Here is a 25,176-nt window from a genome sequence, read left to right as displayed (position 1 = left end):
AGATATTTCTAGTGACTGAAAAAATGGGGGTTGAAATCAGTAGAAAGGTGCTCTCTGCCAAGTAGAATGATATTAAAGCCTTCCTGGTTAAAGTATTTTTACCATTTTTTTTCTGATTCATTTGCCTTTTAGAGCAGTGAATGGGGTTCACGCTGCCTGTCTAAAATCAGTGCTATGTGTTCATACAGCGCCCTGTGGGCTCTGCGTCTGGATTTCTCATAGGAGTAAGATATAATTCATCTACATTTGCAAGCTTGAAAGCTAACAAAAACACTAGATGCATCAGCTGAGTGCTGGGTTTCCCATGTTTAACTCTGCATTGTTCAGGCAGGTTCATAGCTGAGATGTTTTCTCCTAAAGGACCCAAACCTGCACTCACCACCCAACCACAGAGAATGTGTCCTGGGAGCATAGGGGGTGAGAAGCTCCACATGAGCTGGCTAAGTTCACTTGCAGCCCAAAGAGCCCAAACGCGTCCTGGCTGCATCCAAAGCCGTGGGACGAGCAGGCAAGGGAGGGGATTCTGCCCCTCTGCTGTGCTCTGGTGAGACCTCACCTGGAGCCCTCCATCCAGTTCTGGAGTCCTCAGCACAGGAAGGACACGGAGCTGTTGGAGCAAGTACAGAGGAGAGCATGGAGATGATCCGAGGGCTGCAGCACCTCCTGTATGAGGAGAGGCTGAGAGGCCTGGTGTTGTTCAGCCTGGAGAAGAGAGGGGTCCAGGGAGACCTCAGAGCAGCTTCCAGTGCTGGAAGGAGCTCCAGGAAAGCTGTGGAGCGGCTCTTGATCAGGGAGTGCAGGGGTAGGATGAGGGGCAATAGTTTTCAATTGAAAGAGTGGAGATTGAGTCGAGATCTTAGGAAGAAATATTCTCCTGTGAGGGTGGGGAGGCCCTGGCCCAGGCTGCCCAGAGCAGTGGTGGCTGCCCCATCCCTGGAGGGGTTCAAGGCCAGGCTGGATGGGACTTGGAGCCCCTGATCCAGTGGGAGGTGTCCCTGCCCATGGCAGGGGATGGAACTGGATGGGCTTTGAGGTCTCTTCCGACCCAAACCATTCCTTGATTCCATGAAATCTGCCTACCTTGGTGTACGTGCTCCATTCCAGGTATCTGGTGTATTTAGTCATTATCCTTGTCTGCCACTCTTAGACTTTCTGTTACTGACAATCTGTGGTTCCTAGTCAGAATAATTAAACAACTGGAAATTCAGCATGAGAAGTGCCTTTCCAAATGGTCAGTCACCAACGTAGACTTGAGCTCAGCAACTTTGAAGCCTTGAGCTTTCAATTGGGTTTTGTTAGAGATGGAGGAAAAATAAATATTGTTTGTTAGGTCTTGAGGGCAAGTAATCCCATGAAACAACATTAGGAAAGAGTAATCATCAAAATCCCTGCTGTGTACCCTGGGATATGTGTGGATTGTGAAGAAAACTACTTAAGCCAAAGCCTCCCATTGTTGTGTCCTTGGGCAGAGAGCACCACAGCTTCCTGCTGAGGGTGGACAAGCTTGAGGATCCCCATGAGTCACACTTGCACCTACACTCATTCATAGAATCATAGAAACATGGAATGGTTTGGGTTGGAAGGGACCTCCAAGCCCATCCAGTTCCACCCCTGCCATGGGCAGGGACACCTCCCACTGGATCAGGGGCTCCAAGCCCCATCCAACCTGGCCTTGAACCCCTCCAGGGATGGGGCAGCCACCACTGCTCTGGGCAATTTGGGTCAGGGCCTCATCACCACCCTCACAGGAAAACATTTCTTCCTGAGATCTCATCTCAATCTCCCCTCTTTCAGCTCAAAACCATTTCCCCTTGTCCTATCCCTGCGCTCCCTGATAAAGTTTTTTTCTGAAACAGTCATCCCTGTGTGATGCGGGGGCTTGCAGAGCGTGGGTGCTGCAGGTCCCTGGTGGTGCCGCTCAGTCCCCCTCAAGCCCACGTGGCTGTGGCACAGGCAGAGGCGTGTTTGTGAACCCCGAGGAAAGCCTGTTTAGAGAGACGAGGAGGGCTGTGGTGGGCCAGGCAGTGGCACAGCCGCAGCTGCCTCTGAGATGGAGAGCACAGCCCGGGTGTCCGCAGTGGTTTGACGCGTTCTGGTCGCGCTGTCGACTGAGATGAGCTCATCTCTGTTTAGGGCATTGCTGCCCTTCAGGCATGCGGTGCAGACACATTTTTCAGAGGCAGCCGCTGCCCTCGAGGTGTGTTTCTGCTGTTGTCCTAAGCCCACCAGCATCCAGCTGTCCAGTTCAAAGAACTGTGGGAAGCTGACTTACTTGCAACCTGGTCTGCTCCACTGGTGCTTACGTGGCAGGGAGCTGCTTTGCCCTTCACTGCCGGTGACTGTGAGCCAACACCGTCTACTGACCAGTATGAACCAGTCATCTCCATTGTATGGTCCCATCGGTCTCAAATCTCTGACCATGAGCAGAAGGAAGGTGCCTGTCCATGGTGTGACCTCAGTTCTGAAACACATTTATAAGAAGAGGTCATTTGCTACATAGAAAAGACAGACCAGGATGGGAGTAACCCGGAAGCATCAGCAGACTGCCCTGGGCTGTGCAACTAGAAATAAGGGACCAAAAGAGAATGAAGGAGTCTGTAGTCTGAGTGTCAGCGCTGTTTTCTTATTCCCATGATCTGTCAGGCTGTAGAAATCCCCCAAGGAGCATTCCCTGCCATGGGAATCGATTGAAATGGAAATGGGAATTACACATTCAAGAGCAATCCTTCTCTGGCAGAGGGATGAGCCAGGCAGCACAGCACTCTTTCCTCTCGGGCTTAGGTGTCTCATGCATGTTTTCCTTTGGTTCCTTTTTCCCTCCAACAACACAAACCAGAGCGAAGCCTTCAGATCACTGGGGAGCTTTGGACGTGGCTTTTCCTCTGCTTGTCAAAGCTGGTATGAAACCAAGTGTCAGTCTGGATCTGTTGTTAGTGCTCCTGCCAGTTGTGTCCATGCTGGCGATGCTCTGCGTGTGAACGCAGGCTTGTGCCCATCCTGCCAAAGCCTGGGCTCCAACTCGAGCCCAAGGAGCAGCCGAGCGGCGCGCTGAAAGCTCATGCTCGGGGTCAATGTGCCGAAGCAGGACTTTGGGGAGGGAAAAGGAAAAAAGAAGAGAGGCCATTTATAAACAGTGCAGTTCAGTTGGCCAGATGCTTTGTTTTCCTTTGGCTGTTGTGTTGGATGTTTGTGGTCGGATAAGAGCTTTGCCTTTTCCTTCTGCTGAATCTCACAGGGAAGCTGGAGCTTGATGTTTAACATTGCGAATTCTTGCCACGGGGAATAATACTTACAGGGAGAAAACTGTTATCTGAAGTCACATCTTTGTTAGTCATCAGCTCTTTATGCTGCAGTTGATAATGTGAGAATGAAACGGTTTCAGTTGTAAACGATAGGGTTTGTGGTTTTTCCAGACATGAAAGACACTATGGAAAATAACCGCCTTCCAGTAAATATTGTCAGTGAGTAAAAAAGAACAAATTCATTGGCAAATTTTCTGTAGATTTTCTTTTGTTTGCCATGCCGTTCTTCAAACTTTCTGTTGTTTCCATTGGAAGCCCCGGCTGGGGCCATCGGACCCAGTAAATTACGAGTGCTGGCTGCAGGCGGAACGAGCATCTTCTGGATTTTGCTTTTTAGCCAGAAAAGAAGGAGAGCAGCTGCTCTGAGTGATTTCTTTTTTTCAGTCTCTGCTTTTGCCTTGCTCCACGCCAGTCCACGTACCATGCAGTGAAAGGTCCTGTGTGGGTACTGAAGGATGCCTCTCCTTCACCCTGCCAACCCTCCCAGCTCCTTGGAAACTGCCTCCAATGTAAACACGATAAAGATACTGCTCGGTACTGCTAATTTATCACTCCTACCAGATGGGTAGTGAGTAGCCTATTAACATTCACAAAGTGAGTGTCCAATTCCTTCACATTTCTAAGCACATCACCCTGGGATTCCTAAGATTTATGGTATGGGGTTTTCCCATGTTGGAACCCCTTCGTATGGCCTTTAGATTTAGAGTCAAGGAACCATTGAGGTTGGAAGAGACCTCTAAGCTCATCCAGGCCAACCATCAGCCCAGCCCCACCATGTCCATTAAAACATGTCCCCAAGTGCCACATCTACGCACTTTCTGGACCCCTCCAGAGATGGAGACTCCCCCACAGCCCTGGGCAGCTTCTGCCAGGGCTTCACCTCTCTTTTGATAAAGAGATTTTTTCTAACACTTGCAGCAGCTGCAGGTAGCTGACAGCAAACACCGCGTTCAGAGGAAAGGAGCATGGATTTTCAGGAGGGCAATATAAGGTTGAATTCCAGTATTTCCTTCTCTTTAATCCTGTGCGTAATATCCAAACCATTTTGATGCTCCCAGATATTCCTGTTACAGTGAGGATCATTATCCCGTTGTGGCCACAGTGGGTGTAAGGTCAAACAGGAAAGTGCGGTACAGGCAGGAGGAGGAGGGGGCTAGATGTTTTATTCCTTGTAGGTGTCTGAAGATGGGTAGGTTTTCCAGCCTGGTTATCTACCTTCAATATTGCCATTTTCCTAAGAACACCCCTTTCTCCAGCACACTTCTTTTCTCCCCCTCCCCCAAATCCCAAGCCCCTTTGTCTGCCCCACAGAACAACTTCTCTGTCTTTATGGGATAATTAGTGTGGACAATTGCTGCTTTTCCCATTGGGTTTGAGGTGCAGCGAGCCATGAAGGAATCTGTAATGACATGAAAAGTCACTGGAGGCCCGGATGGTGGCTGAATAGCAACAGTTACCTCTCTGAATGGATCAAATTAAAAAAAATAAAGCTTTGTGTTCAGCTGGGGGAAGGGAGGATTCACTAATCTTTTTGTACATGACAATGTGGTTTTGTATCTCGGCAGCTCAAGGAAGAAATCAGGCGGGGCTTTGCAGGCCTGGAGGACCCATTGGCAGGACTCCTGGACATGCTGGAGAACAGCAGCGACTGGAAGGGGAAAGGGCATTCCCTCGGGTATTACATCACCACGGAGCTGCAGCTTTGGATAAAAGAGCATCCTGCTGTTCAACAGGTTAGAAAAAGAGAGAGCAGGAGAGCCAGGAGAAAGGAGAGGGCAATTGGTTTTAATGTCCCTCAAGTGTCCCCAGTTTCACTTTATCCCATAGTCCAGCATCTTCCCCATAGCCTCATCACAGTGTGACGAGGTGTGAAATTCACACTGAGATGTTGTTATCTGTTTTATGCTGGCCTGAAAATAAAACAATATTAGAAGCAGTGATGCGAGCGCTCTGTTTCCTCTTCCAAGCTGGGATTTCCATCTTTCCAGATCAAACCACTTTGATCAAGCATTGATCGTGCAGCCTATTCCTGGGCTGGACCCATTCCCCCTGGAGCTCCCATCCCTGCTGTCAGGATAAAACCAATTGCAGGAATCTACTCTGCATCTTCTTCCAGTTCTGCAAATAGAAGCCAGTTCCTGTACGATTGCTTAACTCCTGCCATATGGTGGGGAGCTTTTATCACTGGGAATGCAGAAAATGGCAACAATATGGTCTTTCAGCAGCTGAATGATGCGCTCCGTAACTTTGGGTCATCAGATTGGCCGTCCTAATGTTTATCATTCCTTACACCTTCGTATATTCTGACCTACTGGGTTTTTTATGCTCTTGGCTCTGACCTGCAAGATGGTTTTATATTTGTGTTGTTTCATTTCCCATTTTTCTGAACGGCTCTGTTTAGATGTCAAGCTCTGCTGTTGCAGTGTCTGCAGAGTGCGGTGAGGTGCCACTGACACTGAAATTCCTGCTGTAACAGAACAGTCATGCAGGAACACAAGGATTAATACTTGTATCTGTGCATCTTTTGACAATGCTTTTGCTTTTCCTGCCCTTCTTGCACCCCAGAGCCAGCCTGGGAATGCAGATTGAATTCCTGTGCCTGATAGGTGAGATCTCCCTTGAGAGGAGTCACTGGTTTCAAAGATTTTCTGCTGGGAACTGGAGGGGAGAGTTTCTAAATAGTTGTGTTAGTAAAAGAGGGCATTTCTCCAGTTTCATGTTTTACTTTTGCACAAGGCCATGTGCCTTTTCCAGAATTATCCCGCAAACATTTAACATTTTCAAATTGGATGCTGAGAAAAAACTGCCTATCATATTGTTCTGATTTCTGCTCGCAGACTCCGCGGGGAAATTGGAGAATCCCTTCTCAAGGAACTGGCTTATTCTGCTGTTTAAACAAACTGCATTTTCAATTGCTATTGAATCGCAGCCATCTTTACTAAATCTGTGTTTGATTTTTGTTTTATTTTCCAGTCTGGCCCCAGGCTGCAGAAGCTGCAGGCCCGTGTGCTCAGAACGCTAGCCCAGTGCCCGGCTAATCTGCTTGACCCCCTGATTAGCATTTACCAGCTCCATACAGCAGACCGGAACTGTTTGCTTGCACACATCAGTCATCTTTATCACAAGGGCGATTACAAAGAGGTGGGTCGTGTCTTTCAAATAACTTTACCTACCCAGCTCGCTGTTAATGGCTGTGTCCTGGTTTGGATGCATTTCAATGGGGATTCCGTTTCATCCCAGCAGCTGCACCCTGTGAATGGGACAGCTTAGCATGGTCTTCCCGTGTACATCAGCAGGCTGTGTTCAACCTCACTTTTCCTGATGGCTGAGTGCAGAATGCCAGGGAATCCTTCCCCCACCCTTTTTTTTGACCTCTGAAAGTAACAGGTTAATATGGTTTAATTTGCAGAATTTACAGGGTGTTCTTTTTAGTTTTCCTTGTCCTTGTCAAGAAAAGAAGGGATTTCAGTAGCTGCTCATCAACCTGCTGTGCTATCTCCAGTCTGTCTGCAGCAAGGAGGGCTTGGAAAATGTGCTCCCACATGATTACCCCAACCAAAGGCTTCAAAGGCTCTTTACTATTGCAGCTCGTTTTCCAACTGTGTTACTGCTCGTGTGTTTGAGTGGCTGACACCAGCAGCAGTTCACCAAACCCAGAACTCAATATGTTTTACTCTGTGGATTAGAGTGCTTGCAGCATCTCTGGCATGACTGGGGTGTCTTAGTAGCCTCGTGAGTGTTCTCATGAGCCAACTACAACACTGGGAATGCTTATATATATATAATGGCTTATATATATATATGGCAAACCACATAGGTTTGTTTTCTCAAAAGCAGATGTGTCACTTCGGTGGTGCAGAACACCTTGGTCTTGTCTAGCAAAAGAAAAAAATTGAATAGCCTTTTGAAAATCCTTTTCTTCAATAAAGCCCAATTCCCAAATGAGATCATGGAATCCTGTCCTTGTTGATATCTTATAATACCAAAACAAGGATATTTCATTTGATTAGAACTTAACAGGTAGCTGCTTGGAACTTACTCTTCTGCTCAATGAGTTTTTGAACATGAGTGTTTGAAACTGTAGCATTTGACTATATTCAAGTTTGATTTTTAAGTTCATGGCTTCAAAGATATTTATTGTTGTCGCTGGAAATGCAGTTCTTTCTAGATCTGGCTTTGAAAAGCTCTGAAGTTTTGTTAGTGGAATTGCTTTTTTGTTCTTCCACAGAAAAGCTCATTTGCTCGGCATTCCCAGTGTGAAGAACAGGAAACCTCAACTGTTGCTTTCCCTCAGCCATAACTTTCTTCTTGTTTTGTTTTGTTGCCAGAAGGATGAATAGAATTATCCTCAAGAATAACAGGAAATCTTTTACTGCCCTTGGGGACTGATCATACCTAAGTTCACAGCAACTAACCCCCAGAACGCTGGCACTGGCGTTTGGAGTGCTTGCAGTGGCGCCTCTGCTCACCCAGCTCTTCCAGTCTCTCCAATGAGGCCATAAAGCGGATTTGCATTTAGGATTTTTGGCTCTTTTGTCTCTCACTTGAAAGGGCAGAAATCATTATAAATCCTTGCTATCGTTTTTTATTTTCCTGCTGTATTTACAACAAGACACCGGGCATTTATTCTAGAGCCCAATATTCCTGTTGCCTGGTTTGATGCTTTTCCTGTGGTGTGTGAACCGTGGATCCCCCAGCTCTGCCACAGGGACTGAGGCTCCTTACCCTCACAGAGGCTTTGGAGAAAGACCTCTTCAGAATACAGGATCCCAGCAATCCCTGGGGACGGCCCTGGTGGTAGGTTGTTTCTGAAACCCCTTTGGCCCTCCTTGTTGTAGTAGAGCTGGTCCAAAGCTGAACCATGTTGGGAATGGGGGTTGCTGTGGTGAGGGGGCAGGAAAACCATCCGCTATGGTGAGTTTGGGGAAAGACAGCGCGGGTGGAGGCTCCTCTATTCTGATAATTCTGTCTTCCCAAGCAAGGACAGGCTGAAAGAGTTGGGGTTGTTCAGCCTGGATAAAAGAAGGCTCCAGGGAGACCTTAGAGCAGCTTCCAGAACTGAAAGGGGCTCCAGGAAAGCTGGGGAGATGCTCTTGATCAGGGAGGGCAGGGATAGGATGAAGGGGAATAGTTTTCAATTGAAAGAGTGGAGATTGAGTCAAGATCTTATGAAGAAATGTTTTGCTGTGAGGGTGGGGATCCCTGGCCCAGGTTGCCCAGAGCAGGGGTGGCTGCCCCATCCCTGGAGGGGTTCAAGGCCAGGTTGGATGGGACTTGGAGCCCCTGATCCAGTGGGAGGTGTCCCTGCCCATGGCAGGGGTGGGACTGGATGGGCTTTGAGGTCCCTTCCAACCCAAACAATTCCATGATTCCATGATTCAATGGCTCTATGATGTAGCTGTGGCGAGGAGGCTCCTGGTGGGAGCACTGACCAGCGGATGGCACTGGTGCTCTCAGGATGCAGCAAAACCAGCTGACACAGCCAGGGTTAAAGGAAAAAGCAGGACATAGAAGTGGGTTTTTGAGGAGTCTGGCCTGTTTTTATCCATTCTTTTGTGAATGCAGTTGCAGCTGCTGGAGGAGGGTGGCAGCGAAGGGGCTTGCAGGGCTCTCTGGAGCTGAGCGAGGTGCACCCAGCTCTGCCTTCATGATGCCGTGAGACAGAAGGGCTCAACGCTCCCGCTCAGGCAATTTTGGCTGTAACATGCTGCTTTTCTCCCATTCACAGAAGCCCTCCAAAGCCATGGGCCGCAGCTCCCCACCGCCCTCGACCCGAGCCGTGCCAGGGCCCGGTCAGCCTGCGGGACGGGCGGCTTTGTGGGAAGGACGATGGCTGCTGGTGGGGCTGGGACAATGCGGGGATTCAGCAGACCGGGGGTAATGCAGCGCGAGCGGGTCTGCGAGAGGCCCTGAATAGGCCAGGCTGTGCTTGAGAAGAATGAGGGGTAGGCAGAAGGCAAGCTAGTGTTTCATGGTCATCTTATGTTACACTTCAGCCTTTCAAAGAGTGTCTGGGGCTGCCTGAATGAACCTCTCTTGCGCTGCGAATGCGGGAGCCCGCAGACAAAGGGGACTCTTGTCACTCGCAGGCCCCTTTCGGGAATAAAAGCCATTGTCACATGAACAGGGGCAGTCTGGCAGGCTGTGCATGCTTCAGTGCCCCATGATATCGCTAAGGCTCAGCAGAAATCACATTCAGGGCCCTGTCAGCTTTGATTAGCGGGGTCTCATGACTTAATGTGCTGCGATATTTCATGTCTAAGGGTGGCGGCTGTCTTTCTGTGGGATGAATGCCCTCTATTGTCCACTGAGTTATTTTATTTACATTTTTTTAAACAGCTTATAAAGGTAAAAAGATAGCTGCGCTCGGAGAGAAAAATCAAATTCCTTTGCTCCTGGATCAGGAGTGAGCGCTGCTCGGGTCAGATACAGTGAGACTTGTTTTCACAGTCAGCATCAAAGTTCTCGTCGTGTTTAACAGCTTCATAGTAAATTCTGAACAGGTGGCAGTGGAGCCGGGTTAGGAAGGAAACAATAAATAATCTTTTTAGCCTCTGACAACCAGAAATATTCTTGGGCCTGAGAGAGCTCCCACTCCAGCTCCTCTGTGTCAGTGACTCGCAGCGCTTTCCTCCCCTTCATCAGTTTGGTTCTTAAACAAGGCTATTGGACTCGGCTATTGGTGGGATGGGGGTATTTAGCTTTTAACAGGGTTTTTTTGTTGCTGTCCATCCAATTTTCTCTGTTTTCCGAAGCAGAGTACATTTTTACTACTGCTGTTTTCATCCATTAATCTCTAGAAATAATGAAGAATAATTCTATACGTTTCACAGAATCACCGAATCATAGAATAGTTTGGGTTGGAAGGGACTTTAAAGATCATCCAGTTCCACACCCCCTGCCATGGGCAGGGACACCTCCCACTGGATCAGGCTGCCCAAGGCCCTGTCCAACCTGGCCTTGAACACCTCCAGGGATGGGGCAGCCAGAACGTCACTGGACAACCTGTTCCAGTGCCTCATCACTCTCGTAGTGAAGAAATTCTTCCTTATGTCCAGTCTAAATCTGCCCCTGTCCAGTTCATACCCATTGCCCCTCATCCTGTCACCACAAGCCTTTGTAAACAGCCCCTCCCCAGCTTTCCTGGAACCCCTTCAGGTACTGGAAGGTTGCTATAAGGTCTCCTGAGGGTCTTCTCTTCTCCAGGCTGAACAACCCCAACTCTCCCAGCTTGTCTGTTAACGCTGGGAACTTTTAATTCAGTTCACGTTGGCTCTTTCAGTTAAGATAATGTGGATTATCTATTAAAAGTCAATTGTTAAAGTTTGTCATAAAATAACCTGGAGTACCCAGAGAGGAAGCCCTGTGGGCACAGAATTCAAAGTTTTTGTCAGCAATGCAATTACAGGAGTAAGCTGAGAGTTCGGCAGAAAGGATGGTTGGCCAAGAGATAGACTTAAAGCGATACAAATATGCTAACGTGTAGAAATGCAGAGCTCAGTCACCAACACGACCTTCAATTTTCAGCGTAGTGAGGTTCTGAATGCATTTCAGGGATGTGGCTCTTCATAGTCCCACTTTGTACATGGTGCTTGAGTACACGTGGTGTATTTATGCAGTATCTGTCAACACAGATTGGTGTTAAGATCGATTTGGCACATTGATGGATATTCAGAGCTGGGATGTCTTTGCTCTGATGTTTTTGAGCTGTTCTCAGGGCAGTGACAATGTCACTGATATTGCTTTTTTCCCTCATTCACCACCTTAATCAAAAAAGCTTGTGCAACTCTTGCTGTGTTTTAAAGTGCATGCATTTGAATGTCCTTGTTTCTTTTAAATTACAGTTAATAAACAGTAAGAAGAATGAGGATAAAGTTGCAGGGGATGTTCCTCGTATGAAGATCATAGAATCATGGAATGGTTTGGGTCAGAAGCCACCTCAAAGCCCATCCAGTCCCATCCCCTGCCATGGGCAGGGACACCTCCCACTGGATCAGAGGCTCCAAGCCCCATCCAACCTGGCCCTGAACCCCTCCAGGGATGGGGCAGCCACCACTGCTCTGGGCAACCTGGGCCAGGGCCTCCCCACCCTCACAGCAAAACATTTCTTCCTGAGATCTTGTCTCAATCTCCCCTCTTTCAGCTGAAACCCATTACCAATAACGATGTCAATCTCAGCCCTTTTTTCCGGCTAACCTAACCCACTGCTAAAGGACAGCACATGCCCTCTAGATTCACACCACTGCAGAACAGAGGTAGCCAACCTGCGAGCTGCGGACCATTCTGCTGCCTGCTCCCAAACTCCCATCTCTTCTGGACCCACCTCTGGTGTCTGTCTCTTGAAGGAGTTGGGAAGGAGCTTGAGTGTTACAGGGAAGTAATAGTAATATTCTGCTCCTACTGCCAGCATTGCTGGGCTCTTATCAAGCAAGCAGGCTCTTGGAGAAGAGGTAGGAATGTGCAGCAGATCTCACCATGGAGCTTGAGGCCATTCCCTCTCATCCTGTCCCCTGTCACCTCTTCTCCCAGGTGACAGGGGACAGGACGAGAGGGAATGGCCTCAAGCTCTGCCAGGGGAGGTTCAGGCTGGACATTAAGAAAAAATTTTTCATGGAAAGGGTCATTGGGCACTGGGAGAGGCTGCCCAGGGAGGGGGTTGAGTCACCTTCCCTGGAGGGGTTTAAGGGACGGGTGGATGAGGTGTTGAGGGACATGGTTTAGTGACTGATGGGAATGGTTGGGCTCGATGATCTGGTGGGTCTTTTCCAACCTGGTGATTCTATGATTCTGTGATTCTATACCGAGAGTGGGCCTGGAGGATGTGGTAAAGGAGGGTTGTCTGTGTGCACAGGACACTTGGGCAGTGCTGTAGAGGATTACTTATTCGTGAGAGGCACTGACTAGTTAATCCAGCTTTAAAAGTACTTTGAGTGACCTGAGGAAGACAAAACATGGAAGTGTTTGTTTGAGTTCCGTGTCCTCTTCACCTGTGTACAGGCATATTCCACCCTTGACTTTTACTTCTCTACCTCAGATTCCTTAGATGTGAGCAACCTGTCACTACCTCATTCTGATGGTGTCAATCCTAAAATACGTTCGGGCTCTCTTGAAAGGGGGCCTGGGGAATCTCATGGTTTCCTTGTTTCTGAGGACCTTTCTGAAGACAGCTGTGTGCATCGTCTGCTCTTTACGCAGGAAGCAATTACACGTCTGCCCTGATGTCATACACTGGGCAATGATGCACTCTGAGAGTCTGAGCAAAGCTGATTAGCCACAGGTTTGAAGTGAATGATTCCAAAACACAAACCAGATGTTCCCAATGATTAATACATGGTGTGTCCTTTACTCAGTAATTTCTACCATTATTATGTGGCCAGACTTTGATCACTGTGATTTTCTTAGAGGTGATGCTGGATCCTCCTCTGCAAAGCCTCAATCTGTTATTTGGTCTGTGCTATGGGTTTCAGAAATTCCCTTGCCTTTGGTTCAGAAACACTTTGCTAACCCAGGCACAGGAATATGTACCTCTGTGTTGTCCCAACTTGCTCGCAGGAAAGCTCAGTAACGCTGGAGTCATCAGAAACCACTTGTGTCTGTCCCACATCACCACTCCAAGCAGTGCTGCAGCAAGAGGTTTCTTCCTCTGATGTTCACCCCACCGTGGGAAAACTGCCTAAATTGTCAGCGTAGACACCACCCAAGTGCACATGCCCTTGCAGATAAGATCTCATGTGGCTTCCTGCGCTCCGTACTGTATGTGGAAAGAATAGTCATTTTTAGATGAGGCAGAGCCAATTCAAAACAAGTCAAGAGGATCAGGTATGGGTGCAGGCTGCTCCGGGCTTGTGTGTTCAGTTCAAAACACTCCCCGTTTTCCCATACTCTTGTTTTTGCAATCGCATGACTACAAGAGTGGTCTGGTGCTCATGGCTTCGTTTGAATGCGTCAAGTTTGAGTAACTTTCCCTATCCTATGCTCAATGCACCTACAGGGATTTTAGATCAACTTAATGCAGTATTGCCCAGCTTTGATTTCTTCCCCTTCTTCGTCCAACCCTCCTTTGCTATGCTTTTAGGTGTTTATTCTTGGGACACAAAACTGTTGAAAAATGTCCAAATGTGACTTTTGTTTTCACCATAATTAATCAAATCCCATCAAAGTTCACGAGTCTTCCCACTGTCCCACGGGACAGTGGTTTGATTCAGACAATAGGCCATCGTGTTCTCACCTGTACTGGGCAGTGGTGTTACACGTCCCGGTCCCGTACATATTTGGGGGGTGCAAGGCAGGAGAGGGACCAACCTTCCACATAGTTCTGTTATGATCTGGAGAGGAGGGATAAAAACTTTTATGTCTAGCAGTAATGCTAATCCTGTGCTGTTATTAGATGTCATCTAGAAACTGGTGGAAAAGAAGCTCAACATCAGCTGGCAAAGTGCAGTCACAGCCCAGAAATCAACCGTGTCCTGGGCTGCATCCAAAGCAGTGGGAGCAGCAGGGCGAGGGAGGGGATTCTGCCCCTCTGCCCCACTCTGGTGGGACCCCACCTGGAGCTCTGCATCCAGTTCTGGAGTCCTCAGCACAGGAAGGACATGGAGCTGTTGGAGAGAGTCCAGAGGAGGCCATGGAGGTGATCTGAGGGCTGCAGCAACTCCCATATGAGGACAGGCTGAAAGAGTTGAGGTTGTTCAGCCTGGAGAAGAGAAGGGTCCAGAGAGACCTCAGAGTAGCTTCCAGTGTGGAAATGTGCTCCAGGAAAGCTGGGGAGGGGCTTTTGGTCAGGGAGTGCAGGGATAGTGTGAGGGGGAATGGTTTTCAGTTCAGAAAGAGGGGAGATCGAGATGAGATCTTGGGAAGAAATGTTTTGCTGTGAGGGTGGGGAGGCCCTGGCAGATGTTGCCCAGAGCAGTGGTGGCTGCCCCATCCCTGGAGGCGTTCAAGGCCAGGTTGGATAAGGCATGGAGCAACTGGATCCAGTGGGAGTTGTCCCTGCTCATGGCAGGGGGTGGAACTGGATGGGCTTTGAGGTCCCTTCCAACCCAAACCATTCTGTGATTCTGTAGAACTCTCTATGTACACTCTCTATGTGTTTTTATGAAAAGGCTGCTGGTACCACCCATCAGGAGTTTAACTATAGGTTACAGGTTTTGTACCTTGAGGGAGGGTGAGTAGACCTTGATAAGCTGACAATATGTTGGGGTTCACCAGAGCTTTTCCATGTTCCTGCGTTGTAGCTTGGTATTTTGCTCTTACTGATCAGCTGCTGAAGTGGGGGAGGTATCAGCTGCTTAGGACTTTTGTTGCTCTGTTGATCCCCCCTGAGCCTGAGGATCTACAGTTGGATTAACGTGTTTGCTGGCTTCCAGCTCCCCTGGCTGGGCTTCCAGCACAGCTTGGGGAGTGCAGCACTGGGTGTGGGGAAATGCCTGTTTCTGGGGTGGGAGGGGGATTCTCCCCATTTCAGCTCCAGCCTGCCGTCTGCCTAGTTAAAGTGTTTGTTTTCTGACTACAAAATGAGTCTGCGAATGAGCTTTTGCTTTTCTGGAGATCTTATCATCTAGAAACAGACTGTTAAAAATAGGGTCATTTTACAGAAAACTTGTTTGTGGAGTGAAACAATTCAAAACACGATAATAACAAAACAAAATCTTAAAATAGCTCGAAGTTGAGACCACAGACACAGCTGCCAAACACTTTCATCTTTATTACGGTTACTCATATCTCTTCTCTTATTATTCCTATTGTAAACAGGCTGATTTTTGTCTCCGTGGCCCTGGCTATTCAGCCAGAAGCCCACGTAACAACCCCCTGCCATCCAGCCTGGTTGTTCCTAGGACCCAGGTCATGCATCTCCTTCCACGTTTAGCTCTGGGCACGCCCGAGGCTCCTGCCCTGCTGCTGATGGTGTTCCCTGCTGCGGGACGTCTCAGCCAGCAGCACAGTTTGATGGCTCTTTCGACGGCTTTAGCTGGGTGATGTTAAAATGATGTTAAAAACCAGCTTCTGGGATCATCTGCAGTTCCTCTGCTGCAGCTGGGGCTGGAAGGCGATGGCTCTCCACACTTTGGCTACACACAAACCCGTTGCTCGGCGCCCTTTGGTAGAGGGTGGAATATGTATCCAGTGTGAGAGGAAAACCTGACCTGATGCTGCATGTTCATCTGATTAAGTCACCTGTATGGCTAATAGGGAGGGAGATAAAGTTGAGCTATTTAGATAACAGCACTGCAATTAGATTAATCTGAGCCTGATGTGATCATTAAAAAGCCATTAGGGAAGCTATTGCATACTTGCATACGTGTAATAAATGACGGATTGCTTGTTTAGTGAAAGGTACTAAGGAGATCAAATGGTTAAAACAAGATTTTGATGGTGATGAGTCCCCTGATTTTCTGAGCTGAGGTAGCTGGGAGGAGAATCAAACAGGCTGCCAGCGCTTCAGAGACCCCCAGCCCTTCTTCAGGTCCAGGATAGAAGAGGCAAGCAGCCTTCACCTTGTGTGCAAGCCGAGAATAATTACTCAACTTGAACTTTGTGATGTTAATCTGATAACTGGAGAGGGAAGATGCCTGGTGGTTGCGGAGCAGAACAGCAGAGTAGTCTCAAAAGAGGTGGGATGGTTGTAAAGTCTGGAGTGAGAGAGATGTGTTCGATGATTTAGCTGGGATGAGCAATGATAATGGGCCATTCTGGCCAGTGTCTGCTTTGTAGAGCACTGTCACGCTGAGAGAGATGGGGTTGTCCAGCCTGGGGAGGAGAAGGCTGCGGGGAGACTTCAGAGGAGCTTTCAGTGCTGAAAGGGGCTCCAGGGAAGTTGGGGAGGGGGCTCTTGATCAGGGAGTGCAGGGAGAGGATGGGGGGGAATGTCTTTAAATTGGAAAGGGGAGGATTTCGATTAGATGATGAGGGTGGGGAGGCCCAGGTTGCCCAGAGCAGTGGTGGCTGCCCCATCCCTGGAGGGGTTCAAGGCCAGGTTGGATGGGGCTTGGAGCCCCTGATCCAGTGGGAGGTGCCCCTGCCTATGGCAGGATGTGGAACTGGATGGGCTTTGAGGTCCCTTCTGACCCAAACCATTCCATTATTCTAGGATTAATGTTAGCTCCTGCTTTTGCCACTTGAAGCCCTGCTGTTGATTTCTCTGTCTGGGATGAAGCCTGAGCTGTCAGTGGTGAAGGGCAAGTTTGGTGTTAAAAAAATCAGAACAAATAAACCACCCCAAACTTCCACCCCCCCCGAACCCAAACCAAACCAAATAGAAGAAAAATGACATTTTCCCACTGATAGCTGCGTATCCTTGTTCCTTCTGGACAGTGAGACTGAGCAGTTGATCTTAGATGGTGTGTGTTGGTTGTCTGGTTTTGCCCACTCAGTGTTTGGTGCAGTGGATGACAAACACTTACGGCTTTCCCAGCAGGTAACGCAATCCACGGCTTCTTCCACCAGCAGCACGAGGCTGAGCTGTTGGACTTTGTCTGTGTGTCAAAGCGTGTGCTTCCAGCAGGGAGGTCAGGGGAGGTGTCAGCTAATGCTAGCAGAGATCCCTGCAAGCATGTTTCAGGGTGTGCTCCTACCCCCACAGAGGTTATTTTTCTGGTTAAAGCTTCCTACAAATGTTCATGTAGGTGAAGTGCAATGGTGAGGTTTGTGTTTGCTTGAGGGGACAGATGTTTTTTCCTGTATTGGGTCTGTTTACATGTTCTAACAAATAACACGTTCTAAGATATGACTGTTTTGACAAACAAATCCATCATTTCCATGATCTTTCTTTCAAAACAAAATCAATTACAGATAGCAGAGAAACCTGTTGAAGATAAGAGCCTCTAAGCCCCAGCGTACTGGTTTTACCTCATCTGTATAAGCAGGCATTTGTGGACTCAGTTGGTTGTGTGCTCAGCCCTATGGTTGCTCAGCGTTATGTGCATAGAATCATGGAATGGTTTGGGTCGGAAGGGACCTCAAAGCCCATCCAGTTCCCACCCCCTGCCATGGGCAGGGACACCTCCCACTGGACCAAGAGGGTCAGAGATGTCTATTTTCTAACAGTGTTTACAATCATTTGGCAAAATACAGCCTCATTTTGCAAAGTCCTTAGAAGGAAACTTCACGTGCAACACCCTTGTTACCCAGTTCCGAGTTGCATCAGTGCTGACACAGAAACGTGCCAGAAGGCTCCTCACTCTTATTGTCCGTTTACCAGAACAATGCACAATATTAAAGAAAGCCATTAAATGCTTATTTTGTATCTGAGATCCAAGTGTTCTCACATGCTGCAGGAATTAGACACTCTTAACTGCTAAAATCCTAATTAGTTTCTATGGCTCCCAAGCAAGGCACAGTTAGATCCTAGTACCTGTCTGTAATCACCAGCCTGGGAGAGGATGGAGGTGGTTGAACCAGTTCTTCTTGCAGCCTGAGTTGCTGCAGCTCACCCTGGCAATTTCCTCCTCTGCAGAAGATACTGAGTTGGAGTTAATCTGTGAACGTGGCAGGGCTTTGCTTATCGAGGGTTTGTAGATACCACAAAGGGGAAAACAGTTCTCACCGGCTTTCTGGTTGAGGTGAACCTTAGCGCTCTCAGGGACGTGGAGCTACACAAGAATTATCAAAACTCAGACCTATTGCTTTCAAAAAACGCAACCGTTTTACCAAATCTAAAAGGCACAGCACGACGGATGAAATTAACTCAGAAAGATGGGGGGGTTCAGGGATTTTTTACGATGATATTGATAGGAAACATCCCCCTGATCTGATTTTGTCCAAGCACTTGGCATTCTCTATGTCTCTCTGCCAGTCAACTTGATCTTTCGTTATCGCTGTGGGCTACGCTGCTGCTCGGAATGTGCAGCTCTGCCAGGGGTGTTCTCGTGCATTCCTAAGTAGAACGTATGTGGCCAAATGTCTATATGAGTTGTACTTGAAAATTTAACAGAAATAATTAACTCATTCAAAATGTGTATAATAGCACATATACTCCGCTTTGGAACCCTGCCCTCGTATCCACTGGGGTGTTCTGCTCCTAAATACACGACTCTTTTTGTATTTTCCAGGCAGCCATACTGAGTATTAAGCTAAAGTTACAGCCAGATCAAGATGTGGAGCAGGTGAGTCATTTCCTCTGCAGGCTTCTCTGTCATCAGATCCACCTTTTGTTAAGCAGGAGATCCATCAAAGCCCTCCAAGCGTTGCTGCCTTTCTCTCAAGGCTTAACTTTGTTCCCAAGAGGTGTGGGTGGATGAGGTACGTTTACATCCAGGGAAGCAACAAGGTGTTCTGTTAGACGCCCTCACAGCTTTTACTGAGTGGTTTTTCTAGCAGCAGCCACTGGTATACAGCATTCTAGCTGTGTTCTTGATGCATGGTGGTCACTATGATGGAGTTCAAGGCTTTTGCTGGTTTGAAGTGTTGCTAATATTTGTGTTGAAGATGTCACATTGTTTGTAGGCAGAGCTGGTTGATTAAGCAAGGGGTTGTGACTCCCTCGTCATGTCTGAGCAGGGAGCAGGGCAGCCCTCTGCCAGGTTCCAGTCTCCAAGGTCACGGGCCTTTTCCACGCTGCAGCGCTCAGTCTGCGTGCGGCACGTGGTGATCAAAGGCAGGGCACAGCACTTTCAGTGTAATTTCTTCTCCTAGATGTGTACGCCACTACTGCTCCAGGATAAAATTAACTTGGTGGAAGACTATGTGGGAGAATATCCTGAGCTCCAGAGCAAGCTCTTGCACATCCTGGACACATGGTGTGAACCTGGTTTTGATATCAGAGACATCTCAAGGTAGAAACGCTTGTTGACTTTCTAAACATCTGAGGCCACCGTGCTGTCCTGTTCTCTGCTTGTCTGCCTGAGATCCTTTCTCAGTGGAATGGAGTGTAATATATTAACTTCTCAGCTGAGAAAGGGGAAATTCTGGTGTGTATGCCAGACTCTTCTCAAACACCTCAGCCCCTAGGACAGAGGTGTCATTCCTCTTGAGAGATGCTCAGTTCCTGCCAGAAGAGAGGAGTGTGAAATGAAACCTGTGCCATATGTCTTAGCAATCTAATGATATCAAAGCTTCCTCTGGGAGGTTGTGACAATCAGGATCTCGAGCTTTGCTGCAGACAAGGGTGAGTTTCAGTATCGGTTGTACAGGTTTTGCAAGAAGATAAAACAGTGATGAAGTGGCAGAAAAACAAGAGATGCAAGTGGTGAACCTTCACATGCTCATGAAAAAGTCGTGTGTGTTTTCATTTAAAAATTGCCGCTCACTAAAACGGCTCCTGTCAGTCACAGAGCCAGCCATGTAGTCAAACTCATGGTTTAGATGCAAGTGCTGCAGTGTTAGTTCTGAAAAAAGATGGGAGGGAATTACTTGCTTTCTCTTTCTGTAGAATAAGCCTCTGGACTTGCTTCAGTCATTGACTGGGAAGTTTGTGTGGTTGTGTTGTTGGCTGTTTGTTGTAACTCGGGACTGTTCTTACCAACACGTAGCTAACCCAATACCTCTACTTTATCTACTACTTTAGGCGATTCCACAGATGTTTCTTTCTGATTTTATTTGCTTGCAGACAATATCAAGGCATGTTCAGGTACAAACCGGACAAATTTAACCGCAAAACATTAAGCAAGCTGATCTTCAGGCTCCTGGACCGCTTTAACGTAGATCCAGGTATGTGATATTGCAACACATTGTGGCGTTATCTCACCGATAAAGAACGGATGAAGGCAATTTGTCTTCTTCCATGTTCAACAAGGAATCTCTGCTGTAATTTATCATGGGGGAGTTTCAGGGTTTAATTAATGATATTGAAAACCAAAGCTGGTAAGTTATGGGAGTTATCACTTTGTGCTGTTGAAGAATGAAGTGCTCGTGACTAATAGAATGCTTCTTCCATGATATGAAATAAATCTTGACCTCAGCACGGCTCTACGTAAACACACGATGGTCGGCTTTGAGTTATGACTCCATTCCACTCACACAAGAGGCAAGTCATTATTCATCTGGGGATCTGTTTTCTTGAGTTATGGGTCTGTCAGCTGGGAAGAGATAACCCTTGGGAAGCAGGAGCCTCACCGCCCTTTGTGTTCTTTGCATAAACTAGGGTTGGTGGTGGGGAATTTTAACGCTCTTGCAGCCTTCTGAGAGAAGTAACACATTTTACATCACTGAATAGATCCTTCACTACCGGTTATCTAAAATCTACTTTGCTTTGGTTGTCAGTGGGGACTGTTGATTTTCTTTTCTTCCCTTTGGATCTTGCACCAGACACCTTCAGGTGCACCGTTAGGTTTTACTCTGCAAAGCTTTCCATCATCAGCTTGTGATATGCAATTCTCTTCTCTTGGACTGAAAAGTGTTTTCTAACCACAAATTGTGGGCTTATTATACCTGGCAGCAACACTATATTGTATATTAATCTTCACATCTTCAGGCTGGTGTTCAAAAGTTAATAAGATAATCCTTGCAAACCCTCACTGGAGGATAAGTAAATATAATTGAACTTAGCACGTTGGTGTGGAAGCTGAGATGTAGGGGGGTAATTTATTTAAAATCTAAAACCTTCCCAGGAGTTTACCAGACTTAAGTAATTTTTCTGCCTTTACAGCTGGTCATTCAGCAGGCTGTGTTGTCTTTATGATCTGGGAAGAGAATTGAGTTATTATCCTTTCCTTATGAAAGGTCCACCAACAGTACAGTTTTAACTGCAGAGGTGAAATCATCTGACGGCTCACAGGCTGAGTCCAGAGAAACTGAAAAAACAGGAGAGGAGCGTGTGGCTGTTGATCTCAGGTGCTCTCTGTGGGGTGGTAGCGTGCCAGCCCAGGGATGGTGTCTCAGATGCTGTAGCTACAGATAACAATGGTGAAATCATGCTTGTTCTCCACAAGAGTTATCACTGGTGAGGAGGCTTCTTGAGGTAGTTGTAAATCCCATCCGTGCCCAAGCTGCCACAGAGTGACTTATCCCACACAAACTGCAGTTTCGACAATGCAGGAGAAGTCACCTCTGCTGACAGGCAGGGGGATTTGGGCAGATGACTTCACCAAGGTGCCAGATTTGGGGCAGGTAAAACCAGTGCTGGATGACACTCATAGTCCCATATATGAAAATAGGTGTTTATTTTATATGTAATATTGCTTGAAATTCAGAGCAGGACTTCACAGTTTGCTGAGCTGTGGCTGCTTTAGCCTCCTTTGAAAAGCTTTGGAAGTGAGTGAATGCCTCCAGAGGAATTCCTGCCTTAGTGCTGGTCCTGCTTGAGCTGAATTGGGAAAGGCTGGCAGCTGGAATAACATTGCCTTCCTTTTCTTCCCACCTTTCTCCCCTCCCTTCCTCTGTATTTCTGGTGCTCTTTCTCTATTCTTTAGTGAAAGTAAATCTGACTGTGAGGAAAGAGCGTGCAAAAAGGAAGCAGGCTGGGTAAAACGTACAGATTAACTCCCTCCTCATTTCTCTTGTTCTGAGCAGCCCCACCAAAAGCTAGCAGTGAGGTAAAACTCACACTTCTTGTTACTCAACCTGACTGTGGGCTCCTTTGATGCCGCGATCTCCTGCTGGTTTCTATCTCCTCTTTGCTCATGACTCCTACTTGCTGAAGGAGGGTGAGAGCGGCAGCAGAAAAGGGAAGTGGCTTTCGGTGATAAAGGCTGGAGGAGGATAGGGTTTCTTGGTATGAGAAAGCAAACTTGTACGTGACTCAGTTTGTGCAGTTCCAAATCTACTTTCATATTTCACTCCCTGAGCCACTCTTACCTGCTCACAGTGAATTTCACTGACTGCTAAGCAAAACATAGATGTTGATCTTAGATGTTCAGTTCTGGAGTCCTCAGCAGAGGAAAGATGTGGAGCTGTTGGAGCGAGTCCAGAGGAGGCCACGGAGATGATCCAAGGGCTGGCGCACCTCCTGTACAAGGAGAGGCCGAGAGAGTTGGGGTTGTTCAGCCTGGAGAAGAGAAGGCTCCAGGGAGACTAAGCTCTAAGGCTCTAAGGAGCTGCTTCCAGTCCTGAAAGGGGCTTCAGGAAAGCTCTGGAGGGGCTCTTGGTCAAGGGGTGGAGGGACAGGATGAGGGGGAACAGTTTTCAGTTGAAAGAGGGGAGATTGAGATGAGATCTCAGGAAGAAATGTTCTCCTGTGAGGGTGGGGAGGCCTTGGCCCAGGTTGCCCAGAGCAGTGGTGGCTGCCCCATCCCTGGAGATGTTCAAAGCCAGGTTGGATGGTGCTTGGAGCCCCTGATCCAGAGGGAGGTGTCCCTGCCCATGGCAGGGGTGGGACTGGATGGGCTTTGAGGTCCCTTCCAACCCAAACCATTCCAGGATTCTGTGACCAGCCACTAACATTTGAAATGGTCTTTGGAACTGCCAGTGTTAAATTTCAGAGCCTGGCAGGAGGTGACCCAATATAAAAAAGACTTGGAACCTCAGGGGGAAAAAAAGCCATCATATTAGGTTAGTCCACCTTTTCTTGTTCTGGACCGTGTGCCAGTATTCCTGTTAACACAACAAACACTGCATGGTAAGTGCAGCGTTCTTTTCTGAGTTCCAAAGGTGTCCCAATAAACTGTGTATGGGTTCCATTTAATTACCTTTATTGGGGAGGAGGAAGTTGGGCAGGAATGCTGTGGGTTTGAAGGAAATGAAGTTTTATAGAGTCTTTTCTCACACCTGGGTCAGTATGCTCTGCTTTAACGAGCCTGGAGCTTTTTCAGGCTAATGACTTGGTGCTCTTTGGAGACCCTGAGAGATTGACTTAGATTTACAAAGGTGGGCTCAGTCAGAGCAGTTGTTGGTGATGAACGGTGGCTGTCAGGGTTTGAAATGTTGTCTGTTTACTGCTGTGTTTTTGTGCAGCCAGTGTAGAACAGAGAGGTCAGGAGAGTTTTACTGGAAAATCATTGTGTGGGGGGTCAAAATGAAACCGCTCTGGGAACTGAAACTGCCTGTGTGTATTGGGCTTGGCGCCTAGCTGGGAATAAAGTGGAGAAAGTGGTCTTGATTGAAACCAGCATGGGGTGTGAGGGAGGAGAAGCTCAGCATGAGCCGGCAAAGCGCGCTTACATCCCAGAAACCCACCATGTCCTGGGCTGCATCCCGAGCAGTGGGACCAGCAGAACGAGGGAGGGGATTCTGCCCCTCTGCTCTGCTCTGGTGAGACCCACCTGGAGCCCTGTGCCCTGTCCTGGAGTCCTGAGCACAGGAAGGACATGGAGCTGTTGGAGCGAGTCCAGAGAAGGTTACAGAGATGATCCAAGGGCTGGAGCACCTTCTGTATGAGGACAGGCTGGGAGAGTTGGTGTTGTTCAACCTGGAGAAGAGTCCAAGGAGACCTTAGAGCAGCTTCCAGTGCTGAAAGGGGCTCCAGGAAAGCTGGGGAGGGGCTCTGGATCAGGGAGTGCAGGGACAGGACAAGGAGGGATGGAAGGGGGGAAGATACAGATGAGACATTAGGAAGAAATTCTTCACGATGAGGGTGGGGAGGCCCTGGCCCAGGTTGCCCAGAGCAGTGGTGGCTGCCCCGTCCCTGGAGCTGTTCAAGGCCAGGCTGGATGGGGCTTGGAGGCCCTGACCCAGTGGGAGGTGTCCCTGCCCATGGCAGGGGTGGGACTGGATGGGCTTGGAGGTCCCTACCAACCCGAACCATTCCATGATTCTAGGGTTAATGTTGGCTCCTGCTTTTGCCACCTGAACCCCTGATGTTGATTTTGCTTTCTGGGCTGAAGCAGGGTCTGCGGGGGCAGCTGGAGACCGCCAGGGGGCAGCAGCGCCGCGCAGGCCGAGCCGGGCTGGGCCGGGCTGGGCTCGGGTTGATCCGTACTGGGGTTGGACTGGGCTCAGGCTGCTCCAGGCTGACCCGCAACCAGCTGCCCGGACACAGCGGTGCAGGCCCTGGGAAAGCTCTGGCAGAGACTCCTGGCAGTCTCTTCCAAAGATGCCGTCTTAGAGGGAGAGGAGTTAGTGCCGCACCTCCCCAGAAATGGCTTTGGAGGGAGGGAATGTCAAATGAATCCTAGACTCATAGAATGGTTTGGGTTTCTCTGTTTTAAGACTTCTCACATCCCTTATTACATCACTCTTATTCACCCCTTTGCTTCAGTAGGTCCATGGTGGCCGATGTGCTGTAATCTGAACAGGCTGGACCGCTGGGCAGAGTCCAATGGGCTGAGGTTTAACAAGGCCAAATGGTGGGTCCTGCACTTGGGGCACAACAACCCTGAGCAGCTCCAGACTAGGAGAAGTCTGTCTAGAAAGCTGCCTGGAGGAGAGGGACCTGGGGGTGTTGGTTGACAGCAACTGAACGTGAGCCAGCAGTGGCCCAGGTGGCCAAGAAGGCCAATGGCATCTTGGCTTGGATCAGAAACGGCGTGGCCAGCAGGTCCAGGGAGGTTCTTCTCCCTCTGTACTCGGCACTGGTGAGACCGCTCCTCGAATCCTGTGTTCAGTTCTGGGCCCCTCACCACAAGAAGGATGTTGAGGCTCTGGAGAGAGTCCAGAGAAGAGCAACGAAGCTGGTGAGGGGGCTGGAGAACAGGCCTTATGAGGAACGGCTGAGAGAGCTGGGGGTGTTTAGCCTGGAGAAGAGGAGGCTGAGGGGAGACCTCATTGCTCTCTACAACTACCTGAAAGGAGGTTGTGGAGAGGAGGGTGCTGGCCTCTTCTCCCAAGTGACAGGGGACAGGACAAGAGGGAATGACCTCAAGCTCCGCCAGGGGAGGTTTAGGCTGGACATTAGGAAAAAATTCTTCACAGAAAGGGTCATTGGGCATTGGAACAGGCTGCCCAGGGAGGTGGTTGAGTCACCTTCCCTGGAGGTGTTTAAGGCACGGGTGGATGAGGTGCTAAGGGGCATGGTTTAGTGTTTGATAGGAATGGTTGGACTCGATGATCCGGTGGGTCTCTTCCA

At 48.5% G+C, this 25,176-nt stretch overlaps 1 protein-coding gene across 8 annotated transcripts in view; it reads left to right on the top strand.

The window, feature by feature from the left end:
- EXD3 (exonuclease 3'-5' domain containing 3) overlaps positions 1-25,176 on the top strand; it is a 302,313-nt gene that overhangs the window by 91,715 nt on the left and 185,422 nt on the right. For 7 of the 8 annotated variants that reach the window (XM_069873071.1, XM_069873076.1, XM_069873069.1 and 4 more), the window contains 5 exons: positions 4,868-5,035; positions 6,276-6,443; positions 18,350-18,403; positions 18,933-19,072; positions 19,846-19,946. In XM_069873071.1, the coding sequence (XP_069729172.1) occupies positions 4,868-5,035; positions 6,276-6,443; positions 18,350-18,403; positions 18,933-19,072; positions 19,846-19,946 (631 nt within the window). The remainder of the gene's footprint in view (positions 1-4,867; positions 5,036-6,275; positions 6,444-18,349; positions 18,404-18,932; positions 19,073-19,845; positions 19,947-25,176) is intronic. The other variant, XM_069873073.1, reaches the window with a different exon arrangement.

Source organism: Phaenicophaeus curvirostris, chromosome 20 (genome assembly GCF_032191515.1).
Source record: "Phaenicophaeus curvirostris isolate KB17595 chromosome 20, BPBGC_Pcur_1.0, whole genome shotgun sequence".
NCBI lineage: Eukaryota > Metazoa > Chordata > Aves > Cuculiformes > Cuculidae > Phaenicophaeus > Phaenicophaeus curvirostris.
Note: the sequence above shows the minus strand (reverse complement) of the source record. Positions and strands in the feature narration are given on the sequence as shown.